The 24,482-nt window shown below is 32.8% G+C and overlaps 1 protein-coding gene across 6 annotated transcripts in view; it reads right to left on the bottom strand.

Moving 5' to 3' along the window:
• ULK4 (unc-51 like kinase 4) overlaps window positions 1–24,482 on the bottom strand; it is a 253,132-nt gene that overhangs the window by 218,293 nt on the left and 10,357 nt on the right. For 4 of the 6 annotated variants that reach the window (XM_074891573.1, XM_074891583.1, XM_074891535.1 and 1 more), the window contains 13 exons: window positions 24,148–24,310; window positions 21,486–21,587; window positions 20,679–20,762; window positions 19,774–19,849; window positions 19,048–19,143; window positions 17,151–17,275; window positions 16,948–17,020; window positions 14,494–14,593; window positions 13,923–14,027; window positions 11,866–11,926; window positions 9,716–9,897; window positions 8,226–8,272; window positions 7,336–7,414 (listed from right to left, as the gene is read on the bottom strand). In XM_074891573.1, coding sequence (XP_074747674.1) covers window positions 7,336–7,414; window positions 8,226–8,272; window positions 9,716–9,897; window positions 11,866–11,926; window positions 13,923–14,027; window positions 14,494–14,593; window positions 16,948–17,020; window positions 17,151–17,275; window positions 19,048–19,143; window positions 19,774–19,849; window positions 20,679–20,762; window positions 21,486–21,587; window positions 24,148–24,310 — 1,293 coding nt within the window. The remainder of the gene's footprint in view (window positions 1–7,335; window positions 7,415–8,225; window positions 8,273–9,715; window positions 9,898–11,865; window positions 11,927–13,922; window positions 14,028–14,493; window positions 14,594–16,947; window positions 17,021–17,150; window positions 17,276–19,047; window positions 19,144–19,773; window positions 19,850–20,678; window positions 20,763–21,485; window positions 21,588–24,147; window positions 24,311–24,482) is intronic. The other 2 variants (XM_074891545.1, XM_074891554.1) reach the window with 2 other exon arrangements.

The following is a 24,482-nucleotide window of genomic DNA, read 5'->3' as shown; positions in this document are numbered from 1 at the left end:
ATCTTGACTTTTTTGGATTTACTTTAAGAAAAAAATTAAAATGCCTATTCAATTTACCTCGCTTTGTGTGTGTATGAATAAAGCTAAAAAACTCTAAGAAATCACAGAACATTTTCAGTTTAGATTTCCAAATACAACCAATAAGGCAAAATTATTCCATGCACATACAGGACACAAGTATATTCTGAAGTCTCAGGAAAGTGATAGCAGAGGAGGGACAAACTGAAATTAGTTTAGCTAAGGCCCACATAGTACAACAATCAGAAAAAAAACTAAGCTTCCCACTGCATGGTACATACATAATAAAGGTAGCTGACAGATACATGGTATGGTTCACATATTCATCATTTTCCTCTGGAAGTAAGTTAACCTGAAACTGCTTATCACCCTAGGATCAAAACAAAAAGGTAAATCCTATTCAAGAATCCTCCAGCTGCCTTCCAAATCAAAGAACCTTCCAGATTTTATTCTTTGCAGCCCTAGGAAAGAATGGTTTGCACAAACTAATCCATGAAGTATTACTCTCTTCTCTTACACTCCCGCTTAAGAACAACCTCTGCTCTCAGGCAAACATGAAATTAGTAGACTTAGGGATGGAAAAGTTAAAACATATATAATTATTTATATAAGTTTTCTATGCAGCTGAATTGAAGGAAAAACATAACTCAGTGTTGACAATATAAGCATTATTTATTAGCCTAATATTTATGCTTATCTTACTTTCTTAACAATAAGAACTATTGGGTCAAGCTCTGTTTCTTAGTAGGTTTTGCACAGTAGAAATTTCTCTGCATATTTCCAGTTCTGAAATGGAAAATAAGAGATGATGTATCACACTTTTTTGGAGTAAATTTAGTCCTTGCTAGATACAATTCCCATTAACATTAAAAGAAACTATTGATTATACAGTTGTCATACATGTAAAACTCCCTTCAACGGGAGTCACTTATCTGTAAAAGCTACCTGGGAATAATCTAGGACAGAGGAATAACCAGCTTAAAACATGGCAGTTTGACTACCACAGAATTTAAATATAATAAATAGTAATTTTGGAAGTGATTATTTTATAGTGGAAAAAAAAATTACTTTTAAGTAAAAATTTAAAATATTTTAACTAAGTAGGACTTAAAACTGTATTCCTTGCTGTGCATTTACATTATAATGCATAGAAAGGAAGAAAAAAATGGAATTATAGAATGTCATACAATATAAACAGTTGCATTTTAAACTGTATATGATAATTATTTTATGCTAGCAGGTAAAATACTAAGATCTTAAGCATTAAATACTAATTGTGTTAAATAAGTCATTATTTAACAGCATTTTTGTGAGATTATTATGTTTCTTTAACTGTGGTAATATGCAAATAGCTAACTGTACAAGAGCAAATGACTATGCAATGTAAAAAAAATTAAAAGCTTAAAGCAGAGCAATTGAAATAAGAAACATTTCCTACTTTAAAAAGAAATACAGTGGGAAGGGCCACGGGTCCAGAAAACAAAGTCACACTATACTTTAAACAGAAATGCCACAGCTTGTGTTGCAAAAATATTACACAGAGATGGCAAAGATATCAAATGTTTAGAATCAACAAAAATCTGTGATTACAGGAAAGCATGCTGAAAATAGTCCTACAAGCTGTCTGGTGAGATATGAAACACTTCCATCATTATAACCAATTACAAAGAATCCTTTTAAAGTGTTCTCTGATGTAAGATGTGTCATTCTATATATAAGCAACTTAAATATGGCAATCTTCCACCCAAATTACACATCAGTTTCATAGCATGTATACAGAAGAATGAAGGTAACTTTTTTTTTTTTCCAGTTTCACTCCAAAATCGTAGTTGATTTTCGTGTTCTACTTTCTTCATACAAATAAGTTTACTTCTGAAATCATCAACATACAGTTACACAGCAATATTAAAGGTATATGGGTTCCCCCAGCTACAAACAAGACATTCAATATACATAAAAAAATTTGACATGAGTCAATGTGTGTATCAGTTATAACCAACTGTGACAGTAAATTAAGGTTTTGTATGACTATATATTTATCCTAAGAAAAAAAAAGTGTTACTCTAAAATCAAGATATACAGAAGTCAATCATTCTTTCACAAGACAAATCTTTGTCAATAAAAACACAAGACGCTAAGCAGCTGTCAACTGGATCAAGACTGCTTTTTGGCTTTGTAAGTGGTCAGCTCCAGATGCTTTTTAAAAAAAAGGTAGAAAAAAAAAACCCCACACTCAAAGTGAGTTTGGACACCCCGGTTAAAATAATCTCCGAACTCTGAACAATTAAGTACCGACATTAAATCTGAAGCACGCACCTTTAGAGGCTTTCAGAAATGTTTTGCTAGCACTTGCTATTCTAAGTCTGATACTCACATTACGCATATCAACACTTAGAACTTCTCTGAAATTTGCCAACTTTCCATCTTTCACATTCTCGTGTGGAAAGGCACTCTCTTTGGATCTTAATTTGCCACTTTTCAGCTTCATGAAGTGGCTTTATCTTAAACTACAATATAAGAAAAATATTCCAATATATATTTCCATATATATCCCTCAGCATTTGAGGATAATTCAACTCAAGATAATTAACTCTTCAGTACACTCAGAGGCCTTTTACTTAATTATTTTTGTTGTTCTTCTCAAAATGACCTTTAATTTCTACAGCGCCTTTTTTGAGATAAGTGGACTAGAACTGGACATAGTATTCCAGTAAAAGTTGATGGTAGGGATGTCCCTTCTCAGGCTGATGGAATATTGCGGGGTAGTGGGGTGGGGGGATTGGAACAAAACTGGACCCTGAGCCACAAACTCCATCATATTTAACAGAATAATTACGATCATTTGTGAGCAGACTCAAAAAGTTATTTTACAATAAAACAACATTAAAACTAAGTAGTTTGGGAATAAATGGCCAAATGAAACCATTTTTATTTGAACCTCCTTACAGTATGTGCAGACATGGATAGACATAAAAACAGGAGTTATCAGAGAGATAAGCTAGGAGCATAACTTAAAAATTACATTCTGTATGGATTTGAATGACAAACTGTAGACCTAGACCAAAGAAGATACAATCAGACTAGTTAGAGTCTACAGGTCATAAAACTGTACCTGTAACAATGCAGCTGCTTTGCAACTGTAGGAAACAACCACCAACTTTTACGTCAAAAAAATCAGAAATAAAAAGGTTCAAATTATATGGAGCTTCAGTTTGGATGAAAACAGGAATCAGGATATTCGACTGTTTTGACAAAGAAATCACATTCTAAGCTCAATATGGCAGAGATATTCTAATATGCTGTCACTCTCCATGGGATATTTAGTTTATTGATTTGGCCGCGTAATTCTGTAAGTCAAAGGCTTTGCAAAGAAACTTGCAGTGTGAAGGCTGTAGCAGGTTCCCTGAGCCCTTTAAACCCAACAGAGCAGCAGACCCAGGTCTGTTAAAAAAAAAAAAACAGGCACAGCTGCCTAGGTCATAGTGCAAGACTGGTATTTCCAATTAGCAAATTCAAAAGAAGTAAGGAAAAGGACTAGATTTTTGCCTCCAAAAGGACAAGCAGAGCGTGACTCAACAGGTGGAGGAGGCTGGTCTCCTACCAAACAGAGAAGGCCACTGCTTCCCAACATGGAAGCATTCTGTGATGTTGCTCTATCATCTCTTACTAAAATAAAAGCCTGAGTCTGAAATTTCACATCAGAGTGGCTGTGTCCTAATGACAGAAGGCCCTCTTTATTCACAGAGAGCAAAGAACAATAGCTTCTTTGAATAAATAAGCCAAATTAGATATACATGGAAGTCCACCTCCCTAACTTGGGAAGAATTTATCTTTTTGTAAGATGAATAATAAGCAGATTTTTCTTTCCAAGAATCCTGGAAAGAATCTTCTTCTCATAGAATCCAGTTCCTTAAGAACCAGTTTCAGAATCTAAATACAAAGATAAAACTTTAAATTTGAGGTGTTTTCCTAAAATAAGTAGGAATAAATATGAGGAAATGATGTTTCAGATTTGTAAAGGGCAATTCCATGGGAAAAACATTATTAAGTCAGAAAAAACCCTGGCCTATCAACAACTTTTATTGCAACTTCCAAATAGAAGAAATTACACATAAAATGTCTTCATGTTCAATTATACAAAAGATCAATTTCCCTATTGTATTCTAAGATCAGTCTCATTTTTTCTAATCAAGGCAGCATTCTTCTAAAAGATTCTTAACTGGAAATCAACTGCAAGTAAATTCACAGGTATAGACGCTTTTTTTTTTTTTTTCTAGTATGACCTACATATTAGAATACATCAGCAGAATAAAGATATTACACAGTTACATGTTTGTCTGGTCTGTGAAATAGTTTACTTGCATTTTATTTTTGCGTTTTAGTGACCTCTAGTGGTTGCATTTGAAACAAATTGTTGTTCACCGATTATCTGAATAAGAACATTTTTTTTAAAAGTAAAAATGGGAAACCCATTAATTTTTAAAAAACCCAACAAATTAAAGGCTTTTAGCATACAGTACATGAAAGTTCACTTTAGCCTGTAAAATGAGGATGAGGCTTCTTTTCTTTCCTAAAGTTTTTCTGCTTCTTCAGGACTTAATGTTACTACTATTTAACAGATTGTTTAAAACAACAACAAAAAGGTTAATGGTGGAGATTCAACCTCAAAGATAGAGGAACTATCCTTAAATAAATGTACAACTACATAAACGACAATAAGGGGTAGAAATAAAGAGCCAGATTTTAACATGTAAGGGACAGCAATGGTGTCATGCATGAGTCTCTATTAGGTCCTGTGGTACTTTAAAAGTACAAAATAAATCACAAATAACTGGACAAGTGCATAATGACATAAAGAACTGCAAAGGGGTCATGATTGAGTGATAAATATTGGGAAAAAAAATTGGTGTACATAGCATGGTACACATAGGGGGTAAAAATAATTCCAGAATTGCATCTTCCTGAGCTCTGAACTGACTTTTCACACACGGGAACAAAATTTTGCGGCTATAGGAGATGATAGTTCTACAGAGATTATCCCTATCTAACAGGGGTCAAAAAATCAAACAGTATTAGAAGTTACTAGAAATGGAAGAGGAAATAAAATAGAGAAACAACTACCAATAGATAGATCACTCCTATACCTTTAGTCTATAAGACCTGGATCAGAGAGTCATTTTAGATTATGTTGTTCTGATTAGCTACAGCTGGTTTTGACATTTCCTAAACCACAGCAGCCACCAAAAAACTTCAGCTGTAGTATCAGTTAACTCATAAGAGAACAAATTACAGCACTATATTTTAATACAGTATATAATGCTGGTTGAAATTATTTTCTGGGGTTTTTTAAAGCGTCACACAACGTACAATAGCTGACAATCCACAAGGATGTTCAAACTCACAGGTTCAGGTAGTTCCTTTGAGGGGAACAGAAGGGAACACAACTCTCTAGATCAGAAACTCCTAAATGACTCCTTCCTACTTTTCCTGTAAATGAACTATCAAGTTTTGTGTTCTGCCTACAGTTATCTGATTTTAGATTACACATGCAAAACTAAATTTAAAGACATGAAAATACTAGGATTTAATTTTTTTCCTCATTCTAATTTTGTGTAAGCCTTCTAAAATATTTTTTAAATTCTGAGATATCACTTTGAGGAAAAAAAACTTGGAATTAATGTCATTACAGTAAGCACTGTAGATGCCTGTTGAACAGTATTATAACTCGGATCTGTTTATTTTTTAAAAAAATCCTTATTTTCCCGATGACTGTATATAAAAAAATAATTTTAATTCATGTAAGAATGGAGCCAGAAAGTGATAATGAAAGTTAATTTTCCTTTCTAATCCTTCAGTTTAAATGTCACTGAGTTCAGACTTAACTTGTTTTTTGAAGTATATGCATATTTGTAAAAATGCTAAATTCCATTTGTGAACGATTTTTATGTTCATATAAAAAACAAAAAAAACTTTGAACAAAATATTATTATAGCTCAATGTAAAACTACTTCAATCCATTATTTTTATATACACAAAGCAGACTAGGATATGTATTTTCTATGATGGAAACTGGGAAGCTAGGGAAACTATTGCTGAATGTATTAATGCTAAACACCTAAACAAACACCTAAAGCCAAAAGTTATACTGACATCTCAAAATTACTTTTGAGTGTTTTCACTGGAACCTTTAAAGGTAAGTATCAGATAAAATTGCCACATACAAAAGTGCACTTAAATTGTGACCTGAAATTCAATTGACATGCAACTGTCTGTATTGAAAGACTTTGACCAAACTTCAATGACTGTAACTATAAGGACTCTTTCCCCACTCTATAACTTTATGAAACAAACAAGAAACCCTAGGTAATAACAATAATGTTTTGAGTTCAGACTTCACCACAGAATTGAAATGTTAAGCAACACAGCAAGATAATCATAATCATTCTTAATATTCATTAGGAAGAAAATAGAAGGACCTAGAGCAACAAAAGGTTCCTTAGCTGCATTGCCAAAAAAGTCAGCAATTAACTAATAACTATATGTTCCTACACACAAGATCTGTACAGTATGGAAGCATATTTGTTACATGTGTTTAGCAGTTGTTTCTCACGTTCAAACACCCATTACAATAAAATCCTGACTTCACCTCATGAAGTAGAAATAATGTCACATTCACACTTTGAACTGACATTAAATAGTAGATTATGTCAAGTTCCCCCAATTTGGGTGCATGTGCCACACGCATAAAAGGACAGTAAGATCACTTTGTCTAATCAGTCTTCTGTTTAAGTCAACTACTGAGCATGCAAAATGAAAGAAGGATTTAAAATATTTTTCTTCTCCAAAGAAAATGACTTGCCCTTCATTACACAGGTTCTTCAAGAACTGCAAGGAATCTCAAATTAGTCCCATCTCACTTTTTGGAAAAATAATTTCTAAGAATCAATTGTACTATTTTTATACTAATTATAACAATTACATTTCAGCATAGTCAAATATGTCAAGACTTTCTTCTTGTTACACACACACACAGAGGAAGTATGACAGTGACCACTTACTTTTCTGAAAAAGAGAGAAAAAGGTGAGAGTTTTATCATTCATGTGAAGTTCTGCCACAGGTTAGTAAAAATCAGAACCACACCTACACAGAATAAACTCAGAAGTTTGTATATTTAATGAATTCTATTCCCATTTACACATATGAAAAAAAATAAAGCAGGCTTAAAAAAAAAAGCAGCTGTGAAAGTTTCCCACATAAATAGTAAAAGCCTTAATAAAACTTCCCGCCAAATAAAAATTAAAAATATTGAAAGTTACCTCAGAGACAGGTACATTTTCTCCAAGTTCAGATGTGTGTAATGCCAGTAAACCCATCACTCGAGCAACTTTGGCACGTCTGCGTATCAAATACATTTTTTTGTAGGTGCAGAAAAACTATTTCCAAAATATGACAAAAACACTTGTCTGGTTTGTATTTTACACAGATTGCTAAGGGCAGGAAATATTTGAAGTGCGATTTACAGCTCAGATCTTCTTCTTATTTCTATTTTCTTTTATTCATCAAATTCTTTTGGTATTTCAGCTCAATTTAGCAATAAATTCATGCATAAAGGTATTTCTTTATCACTGCAGAATGAAGATTCTTCAGTTTGTTATAGTCTTACTAATCAGTTATGCTCATGTTCAGTTTTCTTGTAACACAGAAAACTCCTAATTTTAAACTTTTCAGTATAGCTGACAAAACAGAAATTAAATCTGTTACCAGCAAATCAGGTTTAAAAGTTTCATGAAAGAAAAAAATTGAATCAATAAAATCAACATTTATGAAACAAACAACAGAGGGCACCATCACATTGAAATATTTCTGACAGTCATTTAAAATAAAAGCTACCATTATAGTTATTTTACTACTATTATGGTATAGAGTGGTTTATTCAGTGATTTTAAGTAACTCTATTTGATACACTAAATTATACAACTTCTAGATAAAATTTTAGAGATTTTCTCTAATCTTTGGTTCTGTAGAATAGCAATATTCAATGCTGAAAAAAATCTCATGTTATATACACCATCATACTGCCAGTCAGGTACCACAGCAGTCTGACAGGCTAAAACACCCCTCAAGTATCCTGTTAAAAAATATCTTTAATAAATTTCAGCGATAACTCCAAATTTGAACAAATTTAATTTAAATAACTGTTACTTACATATCCCAGTTGGCGGCTGCACGCAGCTGCTGTATCAATATAGGAAACTATAGTTTAAAGAAGATAAATAAACATCAGTGAATTTCAGGTGATGTGGTATGTTCAATGATAAACACAAAAATTAAAATACCAGTAATTTCATAAAAATGTATTTGGATAACATTTGCAAAAAGTATTATCATAGACAAAGATTGTAGATATTGTCCAAACGATTTAAAAAGACTGAGAGTAAAAATTCAATTTCTTGCTATATTCTTGCCTTAAACTGCTAAGCATGTATCAGTGTGTTAAAAAAAAAAATCCATTTTTTTCATTTTGAATGAGACCATGCAGAGGAAAAAACTCCAATACTTTCATCTACAAACACAGAGATCATCATATAGTATTACCCAACAAGTATTTAATAAATTAACTTCATTTTGTGAGAAAGGACAAAAATAGTTGGCAAATACTAGATTAATGAATGGACTGTTAACACACATAATCAGCCACTTAAGAACCAAACTGGATAATTACTAACTCTTTTCTAAATGTTCTGTTAATTGGCAATTCAGTTATTGGATTACTCTGTCGTGTCCCGTCCCCCCCCCCCCCCAAATTATCCAGTGATAATGGAACACACCTTCCAGCAATTCTGTTTCCTGTTTTCACAGGAATTCTATGGCATAAGACATACCATTGCTTCCAACCTGAACATTCTTCATTGAATTTTTCTGGCAGTGCAATTTTGTCTATATCCAAGGACGATGTATCAGAATATGACTTAGGTGCATTAGTATAAATGTTGGAGAACAAGGTAGTTTACTTGTTATTAAATAAACTGAAGAGTGCACATCTTGGGATGGCTTCTGTGATGCTTTTGCAGAATGGGAAAAATAATTGTATTTCTCTTCTACACATGCAATACTCTGAGAAATACATTAAACCACTACAGAGGATATTAATAAAATTGTTTGTCTGGTTGAAAAGTGAAACTGCCATTTAGGTGTACACTAAAACAGACTCTTCAGAGAACACGCTCACCCTTTGAAGAAGTACTTAATGAAAGTTTTACTCTATGTTCTTTAAAAAGTTTTTCTTGCTATTCTTTGCAGACGTATGGCCAAATAAAATTGATTTAACAATTCAAACATGAACTTTTTTCAGTCTTCTCTGTCACCTAATGATTTATGAAGACTAACATTTCATCATATGTTATTTCACACTCTCCACCAAGCTTAGCTTTTACCGCAGCCTTTTTACTAATACAACATATCTATAAGTAAATGTATCCAAAATCTAAGAGAAAGAATTCGCTTCCCTCAGCTCTTTTAAAAAACCTGACATAGAACTTAATTTAGTAATTTTTTGCATTATTTTCTACTTACATTTGCCATACTATTTTTGTCAGTACACCAATGATTTCTTGAAATATAACTAAAAGCAGCTGATTTTAGCTACAATGGCAAGTACATAAACCATGCTGATTGCTTCAAAACTTTATTATTTACCAGCTGAGAGCTAATTAGCCTGCTTGCAATTTCCTTGTGGACAGCCACGGTACACAGATAGTACAGTAAGTTCAGTTTGGAACGTGCTGCTCCTGTATTCTTCTCGGTGGAATCAAGCAGTGAACATATTTGTTGCAAGAAGTCATTCCAATCCGTGTCTTTCATAGATGATAACTTCTCAGCTAACCATAAGAAGCAAACAAGCAATTAAAGATAACGGATCTCTGATGTTGCTTTAACACACTAGAAAGTAACACCAACATGAAAAAATAAGTTCCAAAGTTTGAATCCAATTATAATTTTAGTACTTAAAATATTAAACAAACATAATTCATGTCTGAAGACCATAGAAATCAAAAAGAAGAGAAATAAAGCATAAAAATGTTGCAATAAAAGCCTCAAAACATTTTTGAAATTGCAAACCTGCTAAGTCCTTGGATTTCATTTAAGTAAACATTTATTGGCACTATATTTAGGCAAGATAGTAGTTGAGTAATTGTCCTTAATCATTACTAATTCTTAATGAGAAAGGGCAGTTTCATTGGAGTAAATTTGAGGCAAAACCTAATGAAAGTCAGTGAAATCTCCTCAGAATCAATAAACTGAAAATGTGTATAGTTATTCATAAAGGTAGGTATCCATCTAGTTAAGCCTTAGTAGTAACAGAACACAGATGACTTCAAAAGGAACACAAAGAAGTCAAGTCACTAGGACAATTAACATAAATCCTGTGGTCAATTCACTGACCACTGTACATGAACAGAGATTATTCAAAGACTTCCTTATCAGTCTCAATGGGTAACTTCACTCTAGCAGCCCCACATTACCTCAGTTTTGGTTAGTTATTTATAAGTAACTTCTCTGCCATCCTGATATGCTCCAGTACAGAATATTTAAGAGCATGTCTTGTCTTTTATTCCGATTTTACACTTAAGTAACAACACCTACTAAGAAGGCAATTATAATTTACATTAAAGATGAAAAGAGGTTTGGATTTCAGGTATTTATCTTAATTTTTCCACACTGTCTTTAATCATTATTGACAAGCAGCATCAAATTCAGTATCTTCAAAAACAATCAGAAAGTTGCCCAGAAAAAAAGCTACAACTCTGAAAGCATTACACAACCACTATCCCATATTAACTAAATAGAGACAACAATAGTTAAACATATCAGAACATTAGTGTGATAATTTAGCTACTTAAGTGCAATATGAAATAAAATAACACCCTCTTAGGCACTTGAATCTGATCATTTTTGACTAGGATGTTAGCCAAATTGAAAATAATTTCTGTTACTGCAATTTTGACATGGAGATTGGGGGATGTTACATTCCTTTCCAACCATAAAATTTCTTCAACAAACTAACTCCCCAAAGTACATAATTTATAGAAAGAAAAAAGGAATGTTTATGTCTAGGTAGAGGTGCTATGTGAATTGCAGAAGGACTATATATCTGGCTGACATCCCTCTTCAAGCACAGTAAAGTGCAGTAATACTTCCTTAAATATGCTAGAGGAAATTTGCCAGGGGAAGAAACGTTTCATTAGTGACAATGAGCAGCCTTTTGTTTTCAGAAACAGCAGCTTTTCTAGACATTAAAAACTAACAACAACAAAAAAACCAAACCCCAAACAACTCCACACTATCTTTTGGGACATGATTCCCATAACATTCCATGATTAAAGGTGGGACTGGCAAGGCTGCCTAGTATTATGGCTGATCAGCACCACACATTTTAAGATCCTATTTTCATTTGCTTATCTACCTTTGTCAAATTTTAATCTATTTGGTTGAATATTTCAGTTAAAATATCTCAGTTGTTTACAAAAAATAACACAGGAAAAAAAATGATGCTTTTCCCACACTAAAACAAGGCTGAATGTCTCATTTTAAACATTTTTGAGCATGGGCTTGAAACTGAAGAAGGCAGAAGAGAAAGGAAGGGCATATAACTGTTTACACTTGAGAAGTCTACTCAAAATTGGTCTAGCTAGGAACATTACAGACGCAACTTCAGTTTCAGAGAAGTTATGAGTTCTGCAACTGTGACAGTTCATCATCGACAAAGAGAAGCAATAGGTCTTGTGATAGTGAGTTGCACCATCATATGCAGAACTTAAGTTTTAACAACTTCAGCAGATCCATACCTGAATATGTTGGTATATGTAAAGTTTTCAAGTCAAATCTAACTGGTACTTGCTTCATTATCTGTAAAATAACCAAACACAGTATAACGAGTTTTAGAGATTTCCAGAAATGTATCAAGTAGTTGAACAAGAAAACACAAAGATGCAAAAATTGTACAGGATGGGTGTACAAACCGCTGCTCATTACTGAGGCATTTTCCATTCTTTTCTGGTATGTATTTCTTCCAAGCAGGTATTTGAGATTTAACTCTGTGTTTTTAATTAGTATTTCCATTTAATTTATTTTTTTTAATGGGAATACAAAATGATAGGATTTTTTCAGTTTACATTTTTATCTTGCTTGTACATGGAAAAATACTTGCATTTGGGTTTCAAAAGCTACAGAAAAGAACTATGCAACTAAGAGCTCATGAAATGCTTTAGTAAATCATTGCCATAAAGTAAATACTTACATATACTCTAGATCATTCTAGAATATAAGAAGTCATAGAATCACCAACTAATCATTCATAAGGTTGGGGTTTTTTCCCCTACAACAGAGCATTTTCTGGTACATCATGAAATTGAATGACTGCTCAGTGATGGAGCATTTGAGTGTGATTTTCAGTAACTAAAGCATACAAAAAAGTAACCGTATACTGGAATTTAGCCTTTGACAGATGAAGTCTAAGTGTAACTAGAGAGCTCTTTTCTGAAAAGGGTCTTCAGTTCCACAGATCTGCAGAACACAGGGAAATTTTACAATATAAGCTGACATTTCAGCTTTTAAAACTCTGCCAGCATCTAGTAAATCCCTTTGCAGGAGATTAAATTGCAAGCTCTTCAGCTTTACTGTGTGTCAGTATCATCCTTTAGTCTGAAGACAGCCAAGTAGGCAGTGACTCTGATTACGTGTCCCTGGAATTTAGTTGGCTATTTTGCATTAATTCTGAGGCTGGCATTGCATGCTAAGGAGATTAGTCTCTATGTGCACATTAGTATGTATACATACCCCTAATCTCATCTCTTGTAGTAAGAACAGAAGCAGTGAAGGGCTAAGACTTTGTGTCAGAGTCCTGACACAGAACTGAGAATTTACAGAGGTGGCATTTGAATGCATAATTACCTTTGAAATTCTCCACTGGCAACAATGTCCTCAACCCCAAACACATTAGAACAGTATTGTTGGGTAGTTACTTTATCTAGCTGTACAAGCTCTTTAATTTTTGAGAGTGTTAGGAATTCCATTAAAACAAACCAAAAAAATTATTATACTAAAACAATGCATCAACTAAAACCTGTAAGACCTTCTTAATGACCTAGATGCTCACTTCCAATGAAAAATGTTGCATTCTCTGCATCTGCCCCATACTAAGTAAAGTTGCTAAAATTACTTCATTTTTTTTTCACCGAAATAAAAGGAAGACAAAAGGGGCTCTTGCCTATCATTCCTTCTAGCAATACTACACATGTGCCCATATGTTACACTGTCGTTACAGTGCAGAGCTCTGATTCTTTTTGGTCTTTCCTTTGATGTCAAGCAAACTGTTACCACATTAGAATCCGTATGACAGAAATTGGATGGACATTTCTTGTAACTTCAGGTCTTCTCTTCCAGAGAAAATAAGTTCATATTTATTAGAAACATTATTACATCTGAAGTTTAAACAGTAACAAAAGTTATTCTGTAAAGGTCTAACTCCTAAACTAGAGGGCTTCATAGATGGTGTTTTCAGTATACCAAAATACAGTTTTGTGTTCATTTAAATAATAGATATCAAAGCAAGTTATCAGAAAACAAATCTACAGAAGTACTGAACACAGCATTAGCTTCTACTTTTGTAAAATATTATTTGATATTAGTATTCAATCCCAGAATAACTCAGTTCTTCAAATTAGCAACAAAACAGGATTATAAAAGACTGCCAAAAAATTTCAGGAGAGCTTGCCAGATGACTGGGTGGAACTGCTTTAAAATGAGAATTATAAAATACAGGAAAGGAGTTTCACCCTGATTCAAGACTTATCTGCAAAAATGGCCTCACCCACAAGGTTCTGAATCTTTTATTTTGCAGTACCTTTGGATTGTCAATGATTGGTGTTACGATAAGATCAGATTCAGTGTAAATGAGCTCTTTCAATGTTGACTCCATATCCTGCTGACTTGAGAACATACTTTTAGCCTAGAACAAGAACAAAGTTTTTAAAAAACTATTTTGCACAAAAAAAGAAAGTTTATGTTTATTCCCCAAATATTTCATTTCAACAACATATCACACAGTTTGGCCATGTAAACAACATATTCTAAATTACTGTTTATTTATGTAGTAGCAGATAGAGCCAACTATAAAGACACATGTTGGAAGAAAAAGCACCAGCTCCAAAAACTAGACTGAGAAGAAAGAAGATAGTATTATCCCTTTTATATGCTGGGGAAAAAAATAAAAGAAAGGGGAGACTAAGCATTTTCTTAACTCTTACATCTGAAGTTCTGCAAATACTTTTTTTTCAACTAACTTGCACACTGTAGGAACTGCTTTCCAGTTGCAATTGTGTAAGGATGAAGAAGAAAGGTGACTGCCACAGACTCCAGGCTAAAAATCTAACTATGAAGATACCACCAACCCTTAATATTATTTTTCTACTCACCCTTTTCAAGCGTGAATCTCTTTGTGGAGAATTTTGGACTGAGGCAGTAGTAGCATCACTTACTTCTACTGCAGTGCTAGTTCTGGGTGTGGGACGAGAACTTTAAAAAGAAAAAAAGAAAAAAAAAGACTACAGATTAAGTTTCACTGCAAACTGCTTTTTTGTTGCTCTTTTGAAACTTTCATGCCATACAGTTAACTTTCAAAGCTGACAAACATAAATGGTGCTATGCCTGATCCATCAACTAAACATGAACTTCTTTATATACGTCCTGACAAGGTTAGAATTTATCTGTCAGTTAGAAATGGGTGGTTTCTTTTTTCTGTTGTTGTTAGATGAATATAATTTGATTATTTTCTCACCCGTAGTCACTCTCCAAAATGGATGCTAAAATATGATTACCCTAATTCCTAATAACAAACAATATATGAAGAGAATTAACTTGACAAAAAATTGCAATTTATTTTATGTTCTCTTCTGACTGCCAACTCTTAGCTAGGTAATGGGAATTACAAACTGCCTAATTCTCATGTATGAATGTGAACTAGGTTTACATCTCAGTTTTTCTTTTTAAAAATCCTGTCACCTAATTAGACAATGAAGAAAGGAGAGAACAAAACACTGCAAATTTGCAATTTTCGTAAAGCTGCTGTGAACTTTTTTGTAGTATACACTGAAGTGTTTAAAGGCAACTTTAGAATTCTTAAAATTGGCAAGCCATGAAACTAATTTAATGAACAACTTCAAATGAGTGTGCTTTCTTGATTAGCAGAAAGTAATATGCACATTTAGCTGCAAATCAGTTTTATTTATTAGAAAAAGCAACTAAATTAAAAATACAAACAGCAAACAAAATTAAAGATACACATGAAAATCAAGTCAAATGACTAACATAGTTCTCATTCTTATCCTTATTTTGTTAAAAAGGCATCTTTCATCTGTTTCTGACAGGAAAAATTTAAAGGGTACAATGAAGGAGTGCCAAAATATTATCTACTAGCTAGATAAAACTACATAAAATGTCCTTATTTTTATGGTTAAAAAAATATATCAGGATCTGCTTGGAAGTTTAAGCAGTCTTATTTCCTAAACCAAAAAAAGTACAATTTCTAGCTAGGAGGCTTAACAGATTATTCTTGGTTCCCACATGCTTCAAAAGACATAGATTTGTTAAATATATTTGTTTTCCAAACCTTATTTACTTTCATATGTGATTGAGATACAGAAAATCTTTCCAGTTCTCAGATGGTTTCTCAGTTTAAAACAAGACAAGTGATCACTGAATTGAACTAGTTGAAATGAATAAGATCTATTCCACTTGCACACGCAGAAGAAGCTACTGCTGTTAAAGGCTGATTAACTTTTGAACAGCAGCTAAGTAAATTCCAGTACCAAATGTCAGGTCAGCAGCTTCCTTTCACTTCAATGTTTTAAAACTTTAGTAGGTAACACATGCTGCTTTGAGAAGTTAAACCATTGAAGCAAAGAGAATTTCAGAAAATATATTTTTTTAAATTGTATAACATTTCAAATTTCATATTAAAATAAATGTACTTTTCATAAATAAAGTATGTTGTTAAAAATACATTTTTTTCCCTGCTCTCATTCCTGATATAATTTGGATTACATGTTGTTATACTAAATGTTCGTAATGCTATTGTAGCCTTTCTTTTCAGCAGATTGCTAAAGCAAATACTGTTTTAAATTACTAGTAGTAAGAGTTTAGCTGTGATGATAGAAGTTAAGTGAGATTAGAAGTAATACTTTATTAAAATCAACTGAAGCAACTGGAAAAGTAGACACACTATCATGGTCAAAAGCCCTATTTCAGGTTATGCAAGAAGCTTGAAAGGGTAGTTAATTTCAAACTGGAATATTTCTGCTTGATGACAATAAGAACAATATCTATTTTATTACATAATCTTCTTGGTTTGAAAGCTAGTACAAAGTTTCAGAATCAGGCCTCAACTAAAACAAATCACTGTTAACCCAATCACTATTTTTTATTTAATACCTATGTCGTACTTAGTAAATTGTTACCAATATAGTTTGTGATGAAAAGCTGCAGGCAGAATTCGTTAGTGGATCTTAAACTGAATGCTTAATCTTGTGTATTTAAAGGAAGCATATTCAAAGCATATTCTCACATATGTGAAGAAGGAAATAAAGTTTGAAATAAATTCTTCTGTTTAGACACAGAGCTAAGACATTAAAAGTTTACTTCCAAAAACCAGTGTAATAAAGTCATAAAAGCATTGCTTTAACTACATACACTGCTTTCACAGTTTGTCAAAGATGTCTTAATATTAAACTGGTGATAGAAAATTCAAAAGGAGACAACACTAACAAAATGTTACAAACACAATAATAAAATGTCTGAAGAGATAGGGGGAAAAAAAAATTTAAAAATGCAGGGTTTCAAGGGTTTTCTAATTGTTCTTTAGGTTTTCGTACCTGAGAAGAAATATGGATTCATTTGATTCACCATCAACTGTACTTTTTGGGCGTAATTCAGTCTGAGTTTCTACTGAAAAGAGAACATGAACTTGCATTCAGAAGTTAAAAACAAATAAAACATAGGGAATAAGCATGTTGGTAAGACTGACAAAATTCACAGGACACAAAATAATTAAAAATAACATAATGAACAGTATTACCTATTTTGAAATAATTGCTTGGTAGCTTATTATCTGCTTTTGAGGATGACAGGTTATCTAGATTTTTCTGAGTATCCACTGGCTTTTTGGCACTCCAAGACACTGATGAGTCTGTGTCCTCACTGCTGTTTAATAAAAGATATTAATTACACAGATTTAAATTTTTAAAAGAGGAATCATATCCATTATTTGTTGCAATTATTAACATAAAATGTAGCTGTCATTCTCTAGAACAGCATAATATTTTAATGTGTTACATATACTTTTTATATTAGTAATGGCAATGATGAAGAATAAGTTTACAGCAAATAATTTGGAGAATATTAAAAAAATTCTCTATCTCTCTCAGTAGAACTTGCATGAAACAATTTAGAAAAGTTAAATTATTACCTCATAACACAAGAGCTATAAAGAAATATTAAAAGCTTTAGAGGCCATTCAATCTTCACAGGAAAAAGTCACAACAAACCTACTTCTAATAATGAAGCTTGTAGCCTAGATTAAGATCAATACAAACTACCATTTTTTTGCGTAATGATTTACACGTCCACACTTAATTGCAAGTTTATTGATTTTGGTTGTTTGGTTTCTTTTTAATATCCCCCTCTATTATTCACATGTAACTGGGTCATATAACCTTCTCGGAGGCTGTCCAGGATATCAAATATTAACCAAACCCACATTGTGAAGAAAATAAATTGGCCTCACAGCTGGAAAAAGTATTGAGCTTCTTTTGCATGTAAAGCCAATGTCCTGCGTTTGTCATAACTGTCAGCTAGTGCATACCTCAGCAGATATTTCAGAGGCATTTGAAAACCAAGAGTAAGGTCAAATAGCCCAATATTTCATATGAGATTAAGATTCTTCTGATTCTCTGAAAATTCCTCAAAGATGAGCATTGTGGTAGATGTTGAAATAAACCTTGCTAAAACCTTGAATAAATTCTTACTTTGTGGTATAAACTTTAAATCTTGATTTCTTATCTGCCTTGGTGGTGAAAGCAGTAATAAAATTAAAAGACAAAGAGCTGTATCTCAAACTAGAATAAAGGTTACTAACAAAAATATTGCAGCACTGGTATCAGAAATGGGTATTAAACAAAACAAGAGAGAATTTCAAAAACATTCAGCATTCTAAAAGAAAACTATTCTCATATTAGTTCCCTAGGTTGGAACCTAAAGTATCCTCCAAATACTCTAGAAAAAAGAACATAAAAAACCAACACTAAATATCCTAATTCAATATTAAAACGAAAAAAACAGCAAAGTAACAGGTATTTTGAAGAAGCCTAACTTTTTAATACATAGAACCTATTTTCACAAAAGGTCTGGGTTTTTCTGCATATATAGCAGTGTGGAGTATTACAAATTTAGAAGAAAAACCCATTAGATTAATGCTCTATGTCATAAGCAAAGAATATGGGTCAGCTGCATTTGCTGAACCACAAATCTAAGATGCTGTACTGATAGCCTTTGTGATGTTTTAAGCCTAATGCATAAAAACAAACCAAAAATCTCAGTAAAGACAAAACTGATCCATATTTATAATTTTTTGAAAGCTTTTGTAGAATCTTATAAGTCAAATTACCGTGCATCATTGTTATATAAACAAATAAATAAAAATGAGAGCAGTTAGTTCAGAAGTAAATTTTAACACATCTACAGTCAGAAGGAAGGAGTCCGTTGAAAACAAACAGACAGTATAATACACTAATAGGATAGTACAATTTCTAAGCATCCAAAATTGTTCACTGAATGGAGTAAAACTACATTCATCAGTTAGTTAACAACATGAAAACCCTAAGCAAAATTCAAAAATGAGAGAACTTACAGAAAACCATAATAATTTTTTTTTCTTATATTTACTATAAAAGAAGTCTTCCTTGAACATTCAGTACCTTGAGCTTGTGCCCTGGCTGTCTGCAGAATCAGCATCACAATGTCTAAGGGATCCTTTCCAGAATGGATGCTGCAATAGGTCTGTCCAATTCAGCCTTTTGAAAAGTAACAAACAAACTGAAAAAGCAGTGGCAAGGTACAGCTCCACAAAGAGATACCAGACTAGGTTTTGACCCCAGTGACACTACAGGGCAATTAATCCTGTTGTTTGCTTTTATTTTGTCAACAAATAAATTTTCTTACAGGACAAACTTTTTGCCTCAAATCAGAATGGATAATTCACACAACACAGAGGTATGAGACTAAGAATGAAGGAAACTGCATAGCCAATCCCAACATGTAAATTATCTGAGCTACCTTATAAATTATGATCTTATGTTATTTCACAATATAACTGTATCAGCTATAAATCAAAGCCTCATAAGACAGATGTGTCCATTGCTCTGGAAAAGCAAACCAATCCAATTTTAAAACTGCCCATCATTTCTGTTACAAAGTTATCTATTTAGCACCAGCTACAAAAATACAGATATACGTATTTAAAACATTAATTCTGTATATCTTTATATAAGAAAAAGCATGGTTTGCTCTTTCATATGAAGGATGAAGTGATTTTTGCACTCTTTGTCATCTACAAAATACTATACATACAGTACCATAGCAATTATTTTCTCCAAAGGTGAAAAAAGATGATGTAAACAACTATCATGGATTAGACAGTTTACCTTTTCTGAGGATTCTTTTGAAGCAACCCATCAAGCAAACTAATGAACTCAGCAGAAGGTTTGTGAAAAGCAGAACCTGTAAATAGAAGCACTTGAGAAGGTAAGTACTGGGCAGCAAAAACAACTGTCACACAATGAAGATTAAATCATTATCTACAGATCATGCTAGAAAAGTTTTCTTTAATAGTAATTTCATCTGAAAAAATCTGAATGTATGAAGAATCTTAAACCTACCCTCCTAAAAAAACCCCAAACCAAACAAGCTACCAATTCTCAGTCACCAAACTAATTAAAATTGTTTATATGTTAAAAAAAGCACCCTCCAATTGTCATATAGCTATTAGCAAGAAATAAAGTGGAGTTGAAATCTGCTTAAACTGAAATTAAATTTCCCCCAACCATGATAACTTTAAGAGGACCATTGTTGCAGCCCATTATACAAAAAAGGTTTCCAAAATTCTTATTTAACTGAGACAGACTCTACTTCTGAGAGCTCCGAATTATGAAATGCACTTTATCCACTTGGAAGACAAAATCTCTCTTACAATTGAAACAAGTTTTAATTCTACAGGTCACCATTTTCACTACATTACTATGAATTGAAAAAAGCCACTAATATTCAAGGGTCTCCATGAATACCACTGATGCCCAGAATGACCGAGATGAAAAATTCCATCCCAGAAGGTAGATTTACTTTTAATTATTAACACTAAACGGTATGCCTGTCTGTCAAAAGAGAAAGAAGTATTCATCATTACTGGGGAAAAAGTTCTTACCAAAGAAAGGCAACGCTAAAGTTCACTTTGGACAACTAACATTCCTGCAATCAGCCACAGAAGAAATAGTGCAAAACAAAACTTTAAGTATTACTCTGATTTGATTCATTAAACAATAACGAATGTTACCCTCTGGTCTAGGTGGCAATGGATCTTCACATAGTATCTTTTCGATTAATTCAGAAAAGCTGTCTGAGAAGAATGGTGGTCTTCCTACAAACAAACAGAACCACATTTCACAGATTAGGCAAACTTCAAAATGGCTGTCAGGTGCAATGATAGATGATGAGCTCATTTTCCTGAGGAAACATCCAAAGAAATAAACACCCTCAGCCTGAATTCTATTTATCAAGTTCTCTTGTCAATTTAAATACAAAATTCTTCTACTATGAACAGCAAGAGACCGCTGACAGAAGAGGCAGCAACAATGGCTTGATCAGCACATTGTTTAAGACTTCAGAAAGTTCCACTGCAATTGTGATGAATTTTTCCTTCCAGGTGCAGCCAATGCTAACAGGTACTTTACCTGCAGGAAACGCAGTGACTCTAGTTTTATACTAGTGAAACAGTTTTCTCTTTCAAAGGTCAAAATAATGCACCCAGAGTTTAATACTGAGGTGAAAAACACTAAAAACTGTCAGAATTCGAGGACTGATATAATTTTAAATCATACTATTTAAACAATACACATTGGTTAGTATAATATTTAGATCACAATCAAAAGGACAACTTAACAGTATTACTTCACTTATTTGATAAAGACCATTTGGGGTTTTTTTTTAAAGTACAGTTAGCATATTCTTCAAGAAATCTTTAAAACCTGTCTTAAGCTTTTCTATGTCTTAACTTCCCTAGAAAGTTAACAACAATTTACTCTGGGACCATGACCTATGTTTCCATTATCACAGATATTAAATAGATACACAAACTTACAACCTGAGAACATTTCATGAAGTAAACATCCCAAGGACCACAGATCACTGGCTTTGGAGAAGTCTTCTCCCTTTATTATTTCTGGAGCTGTGTATAACGGAGAGCCTATAAAATACAGTATGTATAATGCACTTTGATTATTCATTCAGCATTTATCCTGCTTCAAACTTTGTCTCCCTGCTCAGTGAGTTAGGGATTATCTTCACTTAGTATAAGAAGAGTGAAATGCCAAGTGTAAGTAGTTTCAAAGGAACTTCTCTCCTATACCTTTACTGAATTATGTAGGTTTATATATGCTATTTTGTTGTTTATTTCACTTCTATGAACCAAGCTGGCTTGTGCTATACTTTTCTAACAGTGATTAATGCAAAGCATGTTTTGATATTCCTTGACAGCTTCCAGGGCCAAGCAAATTGAGCAGAATGGTAAATCAACATAATTCTCAGGTGAGTAACAGAAATAATTATGTTACATCAGGTTTGTTTTGGGTTTGTTGTTTTGGTTTTTTTTTTAAAGCTATCACAAGACATAAACCTTCATGAAATTAGAAAACTATTACAAAAACAAGGTAGCTAGCCAACTGGATCACTGATCTAAACTAGTTATAGCTATTTTCACACTAAAACACTATGAAAATATCACATATCAAATTATAGCAGCTTAATCAAAACCCATTTTGTCTTAATAAAAGAAATATACAGTTCCTATTTCTACGGTAGTTCCCACCTAAACACTAACTCAGTTCTCAAAAATCTCCCCCAAAATTACACAAACTCAGCAAAAGTGTCAATTCCATAGTCCTTTAAAAAGTTTATTTTGGATTGTTTTGTTCTCAGTGGGTTTTTTAAGTGACCAAAGGTCATTAACCACACACATCAAAACAGCTGTTCTGAAAGGCAACAGGAAAGAGATTAGATTTGTATTTCTTCCTGAATAAAGATCTGTTCTTGGTCTTAGTATTTCCAGCGTGGACTTTCAGCAGGAGACAACAAAGTGTTAAGAAAGCTCTCTTTGTTTCCATAAAATATTGCCAAAAATTCCATTGTTCCCAATAACAGTAACTGCTACGACACATCATTATCTTGGAAACAGAGGTCTGTGAGATGCTCTAAGATGATACTAATGAAGGAGTCAGAAAATTAAAACCAAGTTTCTAATTTCTTCTTATTTGATGAAAAAATAACATAGTATTTGCACCCTACTGCATTTGTATAAATCTGCCTATTGAAACTAAAGCACAGTGACTTTCTCATACTTTAAAAATAAATGATAATTTTTAAGTAAAAGGTACAGAAACAGTCAAGCCTCAATCTAGAAATCACTTGGACCATTTGCATCAAAAAGGACAATGAAAGTACAGCACTGCAAAGCCTCCAATGAAAGAAGCAGCAGTTCTGTGCAGTACTTACTGAATTTTGTGTATACGTTTAACATGAAGTTAATGAAATTTAGTCCTAGACCTTACAGACAGCATTTGTAGCACAGACTTTTTAAAAGTCCGTAACTCAAATTTTTCTTTATTTTAATTTTAAATCACTTTTATACCTCCAATGTCAGTGATTTCTTCATTCTCCAATTACTACTTTATAACTGGAGCACAAAAGGTTGCAAATAAGTGATTCTTGTTGCTACTTCCTTTAACCTTTTTTTTTTTTTTAAATACACTGTCATATATCAACTAAATATCAGCAATACAATTTCACCAGTTAGAAAAGCCAGTTGCAGTTTGAACTCTGGACTTCCAAAGTTTTAGTCTTCATCAAATAGCAATTAATAATTAAGCCTACTCAGCAAATCCAAAGCAAAAATTAAAATTTGTAACTAATTAGCCACCTTGAAACATTTTCAGATCTCATTCATATACTCACTTGGGGGGTTTTGTTTGGTTTGGGTGTTGGGGTTTTTTTTAATTCTTGAAATTTTGCTTCTATTTATTTTTTCAAAGAAAAAAATCAAGAACTGTTTATAAAATAATGAAAACATGCTCAGGATAGACAGTCGGTACGTTAAACTGTATTTGATTTGATGTCAAGCTGCAAAAAGAAATTTAAAATAAGTGACCTCCAGTTATGTTACGTTAAAAGTTTATTATACAAGTATACTACAGTCTATAATCACCTACATACAAGCTTCAAACCAAAAAATAACCTGAAGTCTATTTACAAAAAGCAGGAGAGGTCACAAATTGTTACTATGTCATGGATTTTATGACAGACAGAAGTATATTTTTTCAAGCTCTTAAACTGGCTTTGTGAAACTTAGAATTACCACCATATACTTGTAAATACAGTTTCTTTCCTTTCTACTCACTTGCAGGTGTTGTCCCCTCTGTAAATTATAATCTCTCTGAACAATCTTCCTTAAGAGCTAAATTTTGGTTTTGAGCTTACTTAAAAGATTCCCCATATGCAGGATACATTAAACTTGCGTACAGAAAATGTACAGATCACACTTTCCATTGCAAAGACAGGCAAACACATTAATCTTTAAAATGGTAAGACAACAGAATTAAATATTGAGTTTCTCTAGAAATTTAATCTGCCCTAACAGAACAATAAACAACTCTTATTTCAAGGTCTTCTCTCCAAATTACTACAAAGGCTTTTTCCAACTTTCATTCTGTCCCTTCAGTATAAATTAATTTTGGCTAGTAAAAATATCATACCTCGAAATTTATTTTTCAGGTATCTTTGTGGAGTGCTTTCACTGACATCTCCTTCACCTTCTTCAGATCCAACTAAAGCAAAAACTTCTTCCAAGTTTTCACCATCCACTTTAGCCAAGCAAAAATTACTGAATTTCAAAGTGCCAGACCCTTCCAGCAGAATCTAGAAGAATAAACAAAATCCAACATACAAGTATCACATACTAAAACTGATGACTGCTGAAATTTCCAAAGTATAAAATAATATACTAAAAAAAAAAAAAAATTTGCAATCTCAAACCATTTAAGTAGAGATGATCACTATAACCAAAAAAGCTAAAGTTTTTCTTTTAAGT

Source organism: Strix uralensis, chromosome 1 (assembly GCF_047716275.1).
Source record: "Strix uralensis isolate ZFMK-TIS-50842 chromosome 1, bStrUra1, whole genome shotgun sequence".
Taxonomy (NCBI): Eukaryota; Metazoa; Chordata; class Aves; order Strigiformes; family Strigidae; genus Strix; species Strix uralensis.
Note: the sequence above shows the minus strand (reverse complement) of the source record. Positions and strands in the feature narration are given on the sequence as shown.